At 41.0% G+C, this 16,248-nt stretch overlaps 1 protein-coding gene across 1 annotated transcript in view; it reads right to left on the bottom strand.

Annotated features, from left to right (window-relative positions):
- LARGE1 (LARGE xylosyl- and glucuronyltransferase 1) overlaps positions 1-16,248 on the bottom strand; it is a 522,810-nt gene that overhangs the window by 20,758 nt on the left and 485,804 nt on the right. Inside the window, exons 11-12 of the mRNA XM_084809690.1 lie at positions 15,285-15,448; positions 5,913-6,191 (exon numbers count right to left, since the gene is read on the bottom strand). Of these exons, the coding sequence (XP_084665816.1) occupies positions 5,913-6,191; positions 15,285-15,448 (443 nt within the window). The remainder of the gene's footprint in view (positions 1-5,912; positions 6,192-15,284; positions 15,449-16,248) is intronic.

The raw sequence follows: 16,248 nt of genomic DNA on the forward strand, positions 1-16,248 counted from the left end.
GTGGATGTATAATGCAAGTTTTAATTGTGGAGCTATATACATAAAGGGCACACATAGGCTTGAATTAGTCATTCCCTTCTCCCAGAGAAACTTGAGAATTGTAGAGTGGGGAGGACTAGGGATGTATGAATTGTGTAAATCCATTCCGTCTGTGTTTTGCAGATTGTCAGGCGCCTTTTGTTCTGTCATACGCCCATCAGTGAAATGATTTTTTTTGTTCCCGAATCTGTGCATATTCACTATTGGGCTAATGCAAATTTGTGCAAATTCACATGTGTGAAAATGTGCAAATTCTCACAAAATGCCCAAATTTCCCTCAAATGCACTTTTTAAAAAAAATTTGTGTGTGTGTTTCTATGATGAAGTTTGTGCAAAATTCAGGGAAGTTACAGAAATGGTTGGCAAATCCACAGAATCCGCCCAAGAGGGGAGAAGCAGAGGCACCGTGGAGTCTGTGGGTCGAATTCATAAAAATCTGAACTCATTTGGTTCCATTGTGGGTTCCTCCAACATCCCTAGTGAGAACGAGAGTTGTGCTGTTACAAAATGGCTCCTCCAAAGTCACTGCCCAATTTGCAGGTGGCACATTTTTTGAGGGGGGGGGGATTAAAACTCCTGTTGTTGCTGTTGTTTTGGTGTGTACACGTCAGAAATTCTTCAAAGGTTTTTTTTTGTGGGGGTCACTATTCGTAGCAGTGGCAGATTGGCTTCTTTCTTTTTTTAGACTTTTTTTTTTGATGCTGCCTGTGACTATGGCAACAATAGAGGGCCTGTGGTTGCTGCATGGCTGCCATTTTAGTCATCCCACAATTCCTTAGATGTAGAATCCTTTGGGACACTGTAGGGGAGGAAATGGTATCTACCACCACGAAAAATGGCCCCTGCAGTCAGCAGCAAAAAAAGCCCCTGAAGTTCGAGAGAAAGAAAAAAGCCACTCTGCTCCTAATGATGAGCAATCCCAAAACTTTGAGAAAATCTGCTCTCATGAATTTTGCCAATATAAGCAAACATTCTCTACTGATAACTTTTCGGGTCAGGTTCAGGGCGAGATAGGCATTTCTAACACTTCTGAGCACCACACCAAAGTCTAATTCTCAGGATTTGAGGGGCAAAACCATGAAAGTTAAAGTGGTATAAAACCTAACAAAATTTGTACTGTAGTTATGATCAAAAAGTTACATGAAGCGATGTGAGCTGAGGACGATAAGCCTCACAGAAATGGTAGGGTAGATTCCCCTTCGCCGTATTGTTAACATTGTTATTCCTTGGTCCTAAGAGCCGTGTGGCTCCTGTCACCAGTATATGAGCTTTTCAATTGAAAATATCTACTTTAAGGCTCAGATGTCGATATTATATTTGAATCTGAGGCCTCATTTTGAGGAGCTACATAAACTTATTTAGTGGATATTTCTTATTCTGTTTGTTGAATTAAAAACAGCTTCACTATTCACTTTGCTAGGGCTGATGCCATATGCGTTAATTGTAGCCTTTTCACAATCTGCTCAGGTTTGACAGTTTTTTCTGTTCTTTTTCCTGAAAAAAATAGAAAAATAAGCAAGACATATTTTTTTTAGCGCTCTTTACAGATCTAAAGTCACACTGTTGCCTTAAGACAGCCTCCCCCAATCTGGTGCCCTCCAGATATTTTGGACTTCCGCTCCCATGCTGGGCACTCTAGTCCAAAACATCTGGAGGGCACCAAGTTGGGAGGGCTGCTTTAGGAACATAAAGCAGCTTTTCTATTCCTGAAGTTATTTTATGTATGATATAGTTTGCTCATAAATTATCATATTTTACAACTTTTAAATGACTGCTACAGCATCAGAAACACAGGACTCTATAGAACAAAACCAAGCTGTCAAGAATGCACATTCAGTGTCAAGAGTGTACAATGGTGACTCACATGTTGGGAAACTGGGCATAAATGTCTATCAGAAAAATATACTTTAGATCAATAATTTTAATAAGGAATGAAAGAACTAACTATGCTGGGAATCTTAGAGAGTAAAAAAATATTTTTCCCCATGGATTTGTTATTTTGAGACATTTAACATCTCTAGTCTTTCTATAAAACTGTTCTTATTACATAATTATAGAAAACATTTTGGGTGGAGTGAAGGATGGGTAACAATATATAAATACTTTGTCTGAAATTCTAAAAGAAAATATTTCATAATCCAAAGCTGTTCAATTTTTCCAATTTTTCGGAAGAAAACAAAAATGGTCCTCAGAAAAAAATGGAAAAAACATTTTTTCCAGAATTTTCCCAGGCCTTCACATCTCTAGGTTTGACTCAGTATTTTCACATTATCTATTATGTGCTGTAGTATCTGAGGCAGAAAGATTTGTGCAGCAGTTGTCAGAAGTGGTGCTTAATATGGGCCAAGTAATAAATCTGGATATATTCTAGAAGGCTGCTTATTTATTTCTATACAATGCCTGAGAAGATTAGTTTAGGGTTTGCACATAAATATCTGCTTCCCAGCACCGCCCCCTCCTCCAAACTCTGAAGATAAAGAAATAATCTGTGGGAAAAGTTTATAATTTCTCCTCTGAAAACTCCTTCAAGTATTTCGAAGACCTGTTTCTAGTAATCCTTCAATATAAGGTACACATTATACCTTATATAATGTAATTATATAATTACATTAGCCCCTGCATGGGGGCTAAAGAAAAAAACCCTCCATTGGTGCCAATGGAGGGTTTTTTTTTCTTTAGCCCCCACATGCTGGGGGGGGAGTGGCTGGGGGGGAAGGTTTAACCCCTGCCACCTGAGCATCGTGGTCCTGATCCAGACTGGGGCCCCTGCACATGCACTATAGTAAGAAAAAAAAAATTAGCTATATGCTATGCATTTAACGTAGTGTGTACTTTAGCCCTAAGTAACAAGAAGGGTGAGGAGCCATTGTTCTGTGGTGTTCAGTGCATAGTTCAGCCTCCAGCATTTACAGTTAAAAGGATCACAGCTGGAAAATCGGGATGTATGAGAATTTCGTTTTTGCTCCCAAAACACGCAAACATGTCTCATTCAAAGTCCTGAATGCTAGCCTGAGCCTGCTGGAAATGTTTGTAAATTGTCTAACACATGCTCACTTTTGTCTCGTTCCCAATTCAGTTTGCGCAGATTTCCTGAGTAGACTGAATCAGCCCTGCTTTAGTCTATGGAGGAAATTTGCACAAATTAGGAGATTTGTGCAAATTAAGAAATTGCACAAATTTCTGAGGATTTGCGCAAATTTTCCATTTGATTGCTGTTTCACACAAAGCAAGCAGTGATCACAAATAGAAATGGGAATCGGGTACAAGACGAGCAGCGAGACGATGTTCGGAAAATCCCAGCGATCTTGAACATCGCTTGTTCCCCCTTCCCTACAGAAAAGGGCTGAGGAAGACCTCTGCCTGGGGCCTTAGAGAGCTACTGTCTCTCAGTATATACAATACTATGCTAGACAGGCCAATGGTCTTACTCTGTACAAGGCAATTCTGTATATTTATATAAGAGGTTGAATGACAAAAGTTTATTACCAAGGGCGCATTGCTCCTAGTTACTCTGTCAGACACACCAGGCTTGGACAAATAGGGATTTTATTTCTTGGGATCAGGATTTCCACTATGTTAGTTTGAAAATAGTATTTGTTGAGCTTTTTCAATGTCTTGATTACAAGGTAACTCAACAAACACTAATTCCATAATTTCCTCCAAAGATTTATGGCACTTAAAGTTTGGTGAGGTGTTGAGAATTCTGTTAGAAATTTCTACCTTGCCATTCACCGAACTGTACTTCTTATGATTCCTTGGGAAGATGGAATGATGGATTGAAGTCTGTCATACAGATATTACCTTGTATCTTGAGCTATTGGGAGGGGAGGAGATAACAAACCTAAAACAAAATAACTTTGGATGATTATTTTAGTTAATTTTCCAAACTATGAAAAAGAAGCTATGGGCTGATTCAACACAGCTGATCATGTGGTAAAACTACTCCTACACTGTACCTCTTCACAGGTGGTACAAGAAAGAGTGGGTTGGACTCAAATTCAAGAAATTCTGAGATCATTCTTTATCAGAAGTAATGACTCATATAAAGGAGACTGTTATTAGTGGTACCATCCTATTATATATGGAAAGTAATTTGCCCCTCTGCATTTGGCAGATGTGACAGCTGCAAGAACACTTCTCTAGTTTTTCAGCACAAGGATATCCACTAGAATAGTCTTCATAATTTAATCACCTAGGCCTGGCAACATAATACTAAACTACGTTTTTGCATTATGTGAATGAGACTTAGGGTTGTGTGTTCTCTCTCCCTTCTTCTCCAGTGCAGTAGCCAGCAGTTTGAGGTTTCCACTTCAGTTTTTAAACAACTGTAGTTTTGCATTATGTCTGAATCCTGAAGTGGGTTAAGCTTAATTATGGTTTATTGAAATTAGCCAACTTCATAAACCACAGTTTGAAGTTGGCTTGAAGTTTCAGTAAACCATAGCTAAGACAAACCAGTTTGTCTGGCTTCGGACATTATGCTTAACTGTTTAATTTAGCTAAAAATGGATGCAAAAGCTTCCAATATTTTCCTAAGCTTTCTGCTGCTTGACTATAGACAGCAAATAAGGAATGTGAAGTATATTCGATATCAATCAGGATACACAGACTATACCATAAGCTTCCCTTTGACATTATCTACACCAGAAAAATGGGGGATATATTCTAGAGCCCTTAGAATGCTTGTGCTGAATATATACGAAATGCTGTGCGTGGGAATGGACATGAGGAGAAAAACATGAACAGCTGAAGCTGGTAGGAGTGAAAATAGGTTTGGTGAGAGCAGGATGAGAAAGAAAATATCCCTTTTAAAGCAAGAAGCAATTCATGAAAAATCAAGGACATCCTTTGTCTGGCCACATGGTGTCCTCCTTGCTCCATGTACTGGAAGAAGGTAAGAAGGAAAATCTCCATTAAGTGAGGCCATGTAAGAGGAGCAGAGGTTTGAAGACCACAAAACCTAACGTGTTCACATTTATTGCTATACAATACACACTGAAGTCACGCCCCCACCCGCTCTAAAGTCCAGTGCAGTAATTATTCTGCCTTGACAAGATCTTATCTTTCAATCACTTATCTAACCTGTTTGGATCACAGCTGCACTTTCAGGGTACAGTCTGTCAGAGAGATAACAACTTCAATAACATTTTTCACATCCCCCTGTTAAAGACATCCTGGAAGCATAGATACCAGAGATGTGAGAGACCTGTAGGTCACCTGGTGCATTTCCATACTAAGATGGGATGAGACTGTCCATTTATTACAGCTTTTTGACATTAACAGTTTAATGTTAAAAAGTGCTTTGTAATGGAGACTTCCACTGCTTCCCTTGGGAATATATTACCTAGTGAAATAGGCCTGAAACTTAAAGTTAACTGCTTGCTTTTTATAACGTTCAGGTTTGACCCTTTCTATCACCATGAATTGTTCTTCTTCTGCGATTGTAAGTATTCTACTGATTCCTTGAGTCCTCGAGTCTGACTAGGAAACCAGGACACCAACAACCTGCTTTCTCACTTACCAGGTTTTGCACATCCTGAGGATGGGGATTTAGAGCGCTCTTAGGACAGCCTCAGAGTTTCCCCAGGCTAAATATCCCATTTCCCCAAGTATCTCTTTGGTCTTTCACAGCTGGCTCTGTCACCTGCTCCCTACACTTCCCTGGAGCTGAAAACATTTGTTTGCATCTTCTGGCTTACTCCCATTTCTCCAGATATCTAACCCTTATATACCTACCAAGGGGACATTCCCCCAAAGTGTAGACATCTTCTGTGACAAAACTGTACACATTCTTGTGCTTGTAAGGACATGGTGTTTGTAATGTGTATGAATGTGTGTGTGTGTTTCTGTGTGAGAAGAGTTTTGGCACTTACCTGAGGTACTCGTAGAGTCCATACATTGGCAAGAAGTCAATATCAGACAGGAACATGTATGGTGTGCTGATATGTTTCATAGCCACATTCCGTAGGAGGTTCACTGGATAGAACTGGCCCTCCTTGTACACTATGTGGTATCCAACATTGTGCCGGCTCATGAGGACCTCGGAGCCTTGGGCGTATCGCAGAAACTGCTGGGCCTCTGCATCAGAAAGGTAGAGAGCCAAGCTGATTGGCCCTTCCCAGTGTTTGCAGATAGCTTCGAGCATCTGGAGTCTAAGACAGAAAAGAAGGGTCAGAAAAGGGAAGTATCTAGTATTGGGGTGTCCCTTTTCTCTGCCTCAGCTTCTGTATTGGGGAACCTACATGGAAATATCTCCACATACACAGCTGAATTAAAGTAAAAAGGATCCAGTGCCAAGCTCTCTCTCTCTCTCTCTCTCTCTCTCTCTCTCTCTCTCTATATATATATATATATATATAAAATATAAATATAAATAAATAAATACAATGAATTCTCAAGATTACACCAGTTGCTGGGGAACATGGGTGGGAGGGTGCTGCTTGTGGGTTCCCGGTCGACAGCTGGTTGGCCACTGTGTGAACAGAATGCTGGACTAGATGGACCCTTGGTCTGATCCAGCATGGCTCTTGTTATGTTCTTAGGACATGTACCACCATAGAGAAAAAGGAAGGAGGTGGGAATGCAGCAGACCAGTTCATGGAATACTAGCAGAGGCAGAAATCTCCTTCAGTAATGAAGCAATAAAACCATGTAAGACATCAAGTAGGATGGGAGGAGTAATTATTTCACTGTTTTTTATGCTAGTGTTGTGAAAAAGCCGCAGTAAGACAAAAGGCAAAATAAATCTGTGTCAAACAGACACAACACTTCTCCAAATGGTCAGACAGAGTATATGTATTTGTAAAACCAAGGTTTTGTGGCAAAAGACTGTGAATCTTGCATATCCAAGCAGAAAAGAAGTTCAAAATGAATACTTTTAACAATTTCTTTCCAAGATGTGTCAGGGAACTTAAGGAACAAAAAAACAAACGAACACTGAAGTTAATTAATACCACTGCTACTTAATCTGAGCACCTGCTTAGTCCATCCAGAAACCATTTCCACTCTTATTAGATTCAATTAAAAAGAGTGATTAGGAAGATATAATACCTCTGAGTGTTCTGATTACCTTCTGTGTGCTTATTTTCTTCAACTAAGCAATAATCTCTTCCATTCCTCTTTCCTTTGCTATTAATATCGGGGTTGGAAATGTAAGGCATGCATGCCCATAACAGTTCAGACATTATGCAAAATCATAGATAAGCATTCTGGGAACAAGTCTGTCTGAGCCTCGGGCATGAGTCCTCCTCTTTTGCAGCTGTGAGGAAGAGAGTGGAAGCATCCTCTGCCTGGGATTAAACTAACTGCAGTTTGTGGTTACGTCCACACTGCGCCAACCTGTGGCAGCGCAAACTCTGGTTTATTGAAACAAGCCAAAAGCAAAGTGTGGTCTCTGATCTTGGAATGGTCCACTAAACCATAGTTTAAACTAACTACTATTTAGATGTAATGACAAATTGAGGCGTATTTAAGGGTGCAATCCTATGTATGTTTAGACAGAAAAAAGTTCTACACACTAAATCAGGAAGCAGCTGCTTCCAATCTCTTCCTACTCATGGCGGCGCCAGAGGAAGAGAAGGAGGGGGGACTGCTTGCACCCAAGCAGGCTTGTTCCTGTAACATCAAACTATGGTTTAGCATTACTCCAAACTGGGCTACTGTTATTTACAGTCAGGGCCAGAAATATTGGAACAAGGATCACTGTTTTGGCAGTTGGCCTCTGTACACCACCACATTGAAGCTGAAAGAAAACACACCCAGATGGGAGCGAAGTCAGGACTTTCAGATGTAATTCAAGGGGTTTGACAAAAGCGGGGCACTAACCATTCAGAAAGGACAGCCAGTGGCATACACACACACACCCATCGTTGGTGGCTCATAAGTAATGGAACAAACCAACATCATTTCAAACTTAAGGATCGCCTTTAATCCCTGGATGAAAATCCTTTGCAGTCAATGACTGCCTGAAGTCTGGAACCCATGGACATGACCCAATGCTGAGTTTCCTCCCTCGAGATGCTTTGCCAGGCCTTTACTGAAGCTTCCTTCAGTTGCTGCTTGTTTGTGGGTCTTTCTGCCTTCACTCTTGTCTTCAGTAAGTGAAAAGCATGCTCTATTGGGTTGAGATCAGGTGACGGACTTGGCCATTGAAGAACATCCCATTTCTTTGCCTTGAGAAACTCTTGGGTAGCTTTTGCTGTATGTTTTGGGTCATTATCCATCTGCAATATGAAGCGGCGTCCTATCATTTGGCAGCATTCGGCTGAATCTGAGCAGAAAGTATAGCCCTATACACTTCAGAATTCATCCTGCTGCTTTTATCAGCAGTCAGGTCATCAATAAACACCAGTGACCCGGTTCCATTGGCAGCCATACATGCCCATGCCATAACACTGCCTCCGCCATGTTTGACAGATAAGGTGGTATGCTTTGGATCATGAGCTGTTCCTTTCCTTCTCCATACTTTTCTCTTCCCATCATTCTGGTACAGGTTAATCTTGGTTTCATCAGTCCCAAGAATCTTATTCCAGAACTGGGCAGGCTTTTTTAGGTGTTTGCTGGCAAAGGCTAATCTGGCCTGTCTGTTCTTCAGCATTACCAGTGGTTTGCACCTTGTTGTGAAGCTTCTGTATTTACATTCATAAAACTGTCTCTTGACTGTAGATGTTGACAATGACATGCCTACCTCCGCAAGAGTGTTCTTGACCTGGCTATATGTTGCGAAAGGGTTCCTCTTCACCATGAGCAGAATTCTGTGGTCATCTACTTTAGTTATCTTCCATAGCCTTCCAGGCCTTTTGCTGTTGCTGAGCTTGCCAGTTAATTCCTTCTTTTTCAGGATGTTCCAAACTGTTGTGTTGGCCACTCCCACTGTTTTTGCTATCTCTCTGATGGGTTCATTTTGTTTCCTCTGCCTAATGATGGCCTCCTTCACTCACATGGACACCTCTTTGGACCTCATGTTGGGAGTTCCAGGCCTCCCAACCACCTCCAGGCCTTTTATCTGCTTGATTGGTCATGGGGTACCCAGGAAACAGGCCACACCTGGCCATGCAGCTGCTTGTCAGCCATTTGTTCCATTACTTATGAGCCACCAACAGTGGGGGTGGGTGCATGCCACTGGCTGTCCTTCCTGAATGGTTAGTGCCCCACTTTTGTCAAACCCCTTGAATTACAGCTGAAAGTCCTGACTTCGCTCCCATCTGGGTGTGTTTCCTTTCAACTTCAATGTGGTGGTGTACAGAGGCCAACTGCCAAAACAGTTATCCTTGCTCTGATATTTCTGGCCCTGCCTGTATATTGTAAGTTCAGAATAAATTTACATATACCACGTTCACAGCCTTTATATTGCCTCTCACTTCTGCTGAGAAGTATGGTCCTTACATTTTCCAGTGATATCATACTCAGAAGAGATTGCCCACTGCTTGTTCTGCTTCATTTATTGCTTTTACATTTTCTTTTGAGGAAAGAAGCGCTTAGCTATACCGATCAAAATTATTATTTAGTTTACCTCAGCTGTGGGGAGCTGTAGTACTCCAGGGAGCTATAGGTAGGTTATTAATATTTACTTAGGGCATTTATCGGTCGTTATTAACTGGGAAATTCACAAGGAGTTGAATTTATATTGAATTTCCGCTTCAACATTGATACTGGCAATTTATCACTGATTTAATTCCAGCAGCTACTGTTGGATATGTTCATAATATTACTGAGTTCACACATGACCAGTCATAATTTGCTGTTGAATTAATGAGATGTATGGAATGCTCTTTAATGCTTTTTTTTCTTGGGATGTTAGAAAAAGTTAACTTTGGTACTGGGGTAGAGTACAACTATTTCTGCCCTGTTCGACAGAAAGTCGTGCTTAGAGTGCTCTTTTCAAATATCCCTCATGCTCCCTTTCTTTTGTTCAAATCGAGAATGAGATCATCATCATCATCATGTATCATTATCATTTATCTAGCATCATCATTAGTATTTATTATTATATTATGTTATATTATTAATAATAAATATTGTCAACTTAAGGCAACATACAATAGTAGTCTAAAAATCACACAGCACTGTTCAGCGGCAACCAGAATCAACCCAGAATCAGGCATAAATCAGCAAAACGTCTGGAAATACCCTTAGGGGTAGCAAGTGTTTCCAACCGGTCACAAAAGCTGCAAAGCAAGGATGGCAGCTGAATCACTCATGGTACAACATTCCATAACGTGGGTGCCACAACAGAGAAGGCTCCACTTCACAAGAAAACTGTTACATTTCTTTGCAATATGAATGTAGAACAAAGAACAGCAGAAGTTTCATCCACGCTGATGTGGCTGATGAAATAGTAGACAAGTGCAATACTTAACTGTTGATGTGAATGTGGCCACAGTCCTTCTGTTGTTTGAAAGCAACATGCATATACTAGGGATCAGCAAGAAGGGATGTTGCAGGCGCCCATTTTGGTCTGCAATTTGACAGACCGCTGACGCCTGCGCCCGCCGAGCTGTGCCCACTGAGCTCCACCCCGCTCACTGGCCCTCCCCCCCTGCTCGCTGGTCTATGTGTGCCCACATAGACTTATACGCAAATGTGCTGTGAACTGCCCAAAGACTCTAGTTTACAGAGCTATTTTGTGTATAACTCTATGGGCAAGTGCTGCCGATCGCCATTTTTTTTTAACATGGCAATTGGCACAGAGACGAACAGGCCCGGGTAAGTTGCGGGCTGCTCATTGAACACGGAGGGGGTGTTTGACTGCAGCCTGGAGGGCCAGCAAGCAGGGGGAAAGCTCAGGGGCACCCGGAGAGCCTGAACTGGGTCTCATATCCCTGTCAGCAAGTGGGCCAAATCTGGAACGTGGGAGATGCCGGTGGCCTTTCTGTTGCCAACCTGGACGTGAAAGGTGTGGTGAAAGTGGCATTTGTGTGGCAACTGAACTAGTTAGCAATTTACTCTCAAAGGTGGTTTGAGGCTCTACTCTCATATTTCCTTCTTGGTAGCTCTTCAGGAAAACTAAATATGCTGACTAGGTATGTGAATTCTCAGTAAAACCAACAAGGTAAATGGCAATGAACAATTTCAAAGGGCAGAATGTATGGGGCTACTCAGATCTGTCAACTGCATATGGAGGTTCTTCTGCACATGTAGTTGAATGGTGCTTTAGATAAAAATGAAAAACACATGAAAAACAGAGAAGATTTTTCCCCCCATTTAGAATGTCAAATTAAATCACAGCCTTGGAACTCCATAGCAAGAATGCCAAGAAGAGCCATAAAGAAGGGTTTGTGAACAAGGGTTTGCTAAACTAAACCTCATCTTTCATTAATCTAAAGAGAAATAAGAAAACAGAGCACAGCTAGACATTTTATTCTAAATCAGCAAAAAACCAACATCCCCCCAAACCCTGTAGATGGCAGATTGTCTTCCGTATTTCCCAAATCCCTATGACTAGTTATCTATCTCCCTATTAATATTTATATGAGGCACCAGAACACTTTTTTCTTCATCACAGTAATAAAAGAAAATAATAACTTTTCTTCTCCTACAGTCTTTCCTAAGCTGTGCAGCAGAAAGAAACATGTTCAAACTGGCAAATATAAATTCTGATTTCAACATTAATAGCTTTTCCCTGCAGTTCTGAGTGATCCTGATGACATCCAAGGAGGTATAAAGCTTTGCTTCCTTAGATACCAGCAATGATTTTTTCTAGTCTGTACCTGAATCATTCTTTTTTCTTTTTTTAACTATTATTGAAACAAAGGTTATTATCAAGTGTGACAAATTAGAAAGAGGGATCAATAAAAAAATTCTAAAAGTACATGAAAAGCTTTAGGTAACAGATGATAGGATTCATAAATAAAACATACACTGCTGTTAAGCAATACAACAAAAGCATAGTGGGTTCTCCTTTCCTCTTATGCAAGAAAAAGCAATCAATCAGCAAAGTCAAATGTACCGGAATACATATAAAGCTCACAATTGTTTCAGTATGACAATCAGGAGGGACATGAAGAATCCAGCAAAATCTCTCTGGGCCCTTTTAGGGCATCTGACATGTTGCAACAGGTTACTGGCAAGAATAGAAGGATATAGGGCTGGGATCACCAATGTGGTGCCCGTGGGCCCTAACATGCCACAGTCTTGGTGCCAGCCATGCTCCCTGGCCCTTCTGATCTTTATTTTATTTATTCAAATTCTTTTTAAATTACTTTTCTTTTTACTAGTATTGCTGATCCTAGGAACGGTGTTTCACAAAAATAGTCTTTCATATGGCAGAAAGAGTTGTTGGGAATGAGCCCTACAAAAAAACGTTAACAATGCAAAATTCTTTTTGTTGATGTTTCTTTATGTTCAGTTTTCCCCTCATTAACACCAAAAACATAGTGGTGCAATCATATTCTTGTTTACAGTAGCAGAAAACTCAACCCACTGGTCTAATATTTGAGATGCAGGCACAGTCTGAACAGGTATTATTTAACTGTGCACCAAAAAGCCAAATACAACAAAGAACAAACCACAAACACACCGAACACATAAACCTAGCTGTGACTTATGCATCTTTCATAGGTGGAGAGCTAATGCTGCAATCAAGCAACGTTCAGGAGAAGGCAAAAATAGCAAACACAACAAACACCAATGTGATCTTCATCCCCAGACATCCTCTCTTCAGATCAAGCTCAAGCCACATTGTTGTGCTTGGTGGAAATTAATTTTGTTCTCTCCTCTCCACCACCCTGACTTTGTTGTATTGGAAGGGAGATATTGTGTTTTTTCCACTAGGGTTTTCCCCAATTGCAGCCCCCTTTACCTGCACTGTAGAAGTGACTAGATAGGATACTTCTACTCAATTAATTTGTATCATGTGAGGGAAAAGGGACTGTAATTAGAAAGAAACAGGATCTTGGGTAGTCCAAGTTTTGTTGCCCCTTGTGGGATTTTTCAATTAGCCCGGAACTTCTGGAATTCTGCCACTCTGGAATTCTGCCTGTGTCATCTATTGGGTTTGTCTGGTCTCTCTACATGGCCTGGTTCGCACATCACACAACTTGTTATCATGAATGAGCCTGATTGAGTGGCTATACAACCCACGGACCTTGCATCGTTTGTTGTTGGGTTCGTTCTATGGCTTGTCAGGGGAGAGACAAGTCAGACTTCCTGGTTCACATGTAACACTACCCAAACCATGGACGGAAGGCTCGTTTAGGCTTGATCATGATAACCATGATTTTAAAAAATGGTGGATTGTTGTGATATGCAAACTTGGCCAATGTCTCCCTTGTGAGGATTTCTTTTTAGGTCCTAAGACGCAGCCCCTGAAATCTTCCACCCTAAAATGTGCACGATAAAGTTCTATAAATCTGCCCTTACACTCACTCACATCAAGGATGGCATCCAAAGAGAGTGGATTTCAAAGCACTGCAGATTTGCCTATCCATCCCCCTCTCTTTGCAGCATCATTCGAAAGAAGAAATACCACAGCTCCGCCAGTTAATGGCATTTGCACTTGTCGTTACCAATGACATTAACACACAAAATGGATGTAACTGTTGTGGGAGGAATGTAATTAAAAAAAGAAAACAGTTTAAAGAAGACTGTGAAAAACAACTGAAAGGTGCAAGAGAAAATAAAATGGCTAAAGATTATTTAGTTGGAATATTATTTATTGATTTTAGAATCTCCAACCCAAATCAGTAAATAACAACACATGATGGCAAACGGAAAGAGTATTTTCTTCTATGAGGTTGAGCAGTTTCTGCTCTCTGAATAAAGATGAGTACCCCCACGTATCAATGTAACATGTTCCCTGCATGAATCCCCAAAGTGAAACAGATGCTCAACTGCTGCATTGTCGCCAGCAAAATAGTGCTGAGGTGTAGTTCATTCCTTTGGATTAAAATCCTGGAGGGAAAAACATACATAAACTCGTTGCCTTTACTAATTCCTTGTGGCATTCACACAGGGTTTGAGGTTCTCTCAGAAGTTTTACAAAAAAAATCAAATAAATGTTTCCTAAATTAAAAATCAATAGAACAGGCTCTGCTAAACATGGTGAACTGATGACTAAATGTGCAGGCAGGCTAATGCTGGGATGGCAACTGAATGTTGCAGTGGTTTTTGTACTCGTGCTTGCTCTTTTCAGGGTGTTCCTGTGCAGAAGCACTGACCTCCCTGTATAGTCAACTAGAGGGATGGAGGTGTCGTGTGTGTGCTCCGTATGCCCTCTGCCTAATGCAGCACTGATTGCTTCTTTCTTCTGAAGACATGCCCTTTTCATCCCAGAACAAACTACCCTCAGCCAGAGGAAGCTGGGTTGCAGGTATTCAGGATGGAGAATTTTGTTTTTCAAAAGACTATCATATGGGATAGTCTTGGTTTCTGAAAAGACTGATGCACATCTATATTTGACAAGCTTCTCTAAATCGGGCAGTAAATATATGTGTTGAGTTTATCCAAGTTATTGGGATGCAGCAGCTTAAAAAACAAATTTGACAGAGAAATAAAAATTGCTAGCTCAGTTCAGCTTCTTCTCAAAAGAAACTATAGTGTGTACCTAGCAAACAATAGTGGGGTATCAAGGACAGTGGCAGCTTTAGAATGAGACACCAATTTAGAAAAAATAACTAATATGAATCAAACCAAGTGAACTATGTTGGATGATGCAAAAGTGAAGGGAGAACCAACAAAAAATACCTTCTTGAGACACCAATCAATGTTATCTTTTTCCTGACTCATCCCATGGCTATCAGTTAAGTACAAACAAGATCAATCAGTCCAGTTCTAAAGACCTAACTTCCTATACTGTACGTTGGCATTGACGTTTCCCACTCTGAGATTGCTGTCTTATTTCTACTTAGAGCAACTGTTGGTGTTTCCAAACAAAAGGAGACAAAACTACATCATTTATTGTCAAAATGTCCTTTCTCCTGCTGACATGTTGGCCTGGTTTGCACAGTCGCCAACAACACAGTTAACAAGGCACAGTGGCTGTTAACCACGCTGCATGTGCCGGTAACATGGCAGCCCGATTTGCTTAATTACTCTTTCTGGCATGGCTTACTGTGTTGTCCATACCCGGCAAGGGTGGAATGCTGCTGTGGTTAACGAACAACCCAGAACCCGTGGGCTGTTTTAGAGTTGTTAACCGCCTGGCGATCATGTGAACCAGTCAATTCTGAAATTTTCTTTAACTCATTAGCAGGCACCAATTGCATCTTCCTACATTCCTTATGTGGAAATAAAATTACTTTCCTTACCTGTCCATTGAGAGCTGAGCCACCAGTGTTACATCTGTGTTATCTGAGGCAGACTCATACTCGTAGTGTAGAAAATACAGGTGAGTGCGGTGGACAGTAAACCGCTCTCGTCGAAACTCATAACACAGGTCGTCTTCATCTAGCTCAGACAATTGTTTCTGGAGCTGCAAAAAAAACACACAATTGTAGTCAAGAGGATACTATGGAGGTTCTTTTCACTGAAGGGCAACGTTTCCTTAAAGTTAGGTGTCTCACTAGTATCATGGCATCACTAGTATCATGGCATTCATTCCATGTATGAATACTCTATGAGGCTCAATAGTTCCACAGTCCTTGTTTCCAGTAGCCTTGGCCCCCCCAAATAGGACCCAAGTAACACAGACACTAAAATGAACAGAAGGAAGTGCTACTTCACATAATGAACCTAGAGGAGCCATTACCCAGCCAGCATAAATTACTTTTTAAAAGAAACACATGGTCGCTCGATGGCTACTAGCCGAGGTAGCCAAAAGTGCCATCTCCACTTCCTGAGAGATGCTGAGGATTAACTGCTTGGGGGTAGGAGGAACTTCACCACCGTGGCCTTCTTGTGAACAATGCAACCTTTGCAAACATTTCACCAGGTGCCAATAGCTGCCCATTTCATTGGCGTTTGAAATATCACACCACTACTAGGAAGATCAGCCTGTCTGTTCTGTTTTTATCTTGTGAATTGCTCTGGTTTTGTCTCGTTTTTAAATGATAAGTGGTATAGAAATGTCCCGAAATAATAAATAAATGCCATGGTGTAAATCAGCATTACCCAATCTGGTGCCCTCCAGATGTTTTTAACTTCAACTCCCAGCAGCTCAAGCCAGCATGACCAATGGTCAAGAATGCTGGGAATTGTAGTCCAAAACATACCTGGAGGGCACCAGGTTGGGGAAGCGAGCATAAAATGAGATGGGAGGTTGACAACTGTAGC

This window comes from Heloderma suspectum, chromosome 7 (genome assembly GCF_057233095.1).
Source record: "Heloderma suspectum isolate Gila_16-S chromosome 7, 16-S_ref, whole genome shotgun sequence".
NCBI classification, from domain to species: Eukaryota; Metazoa; Chordata; class Lepidosauria; order Squamata; family Helodermatidae; genus Heloderma; species Heloderma suspectum.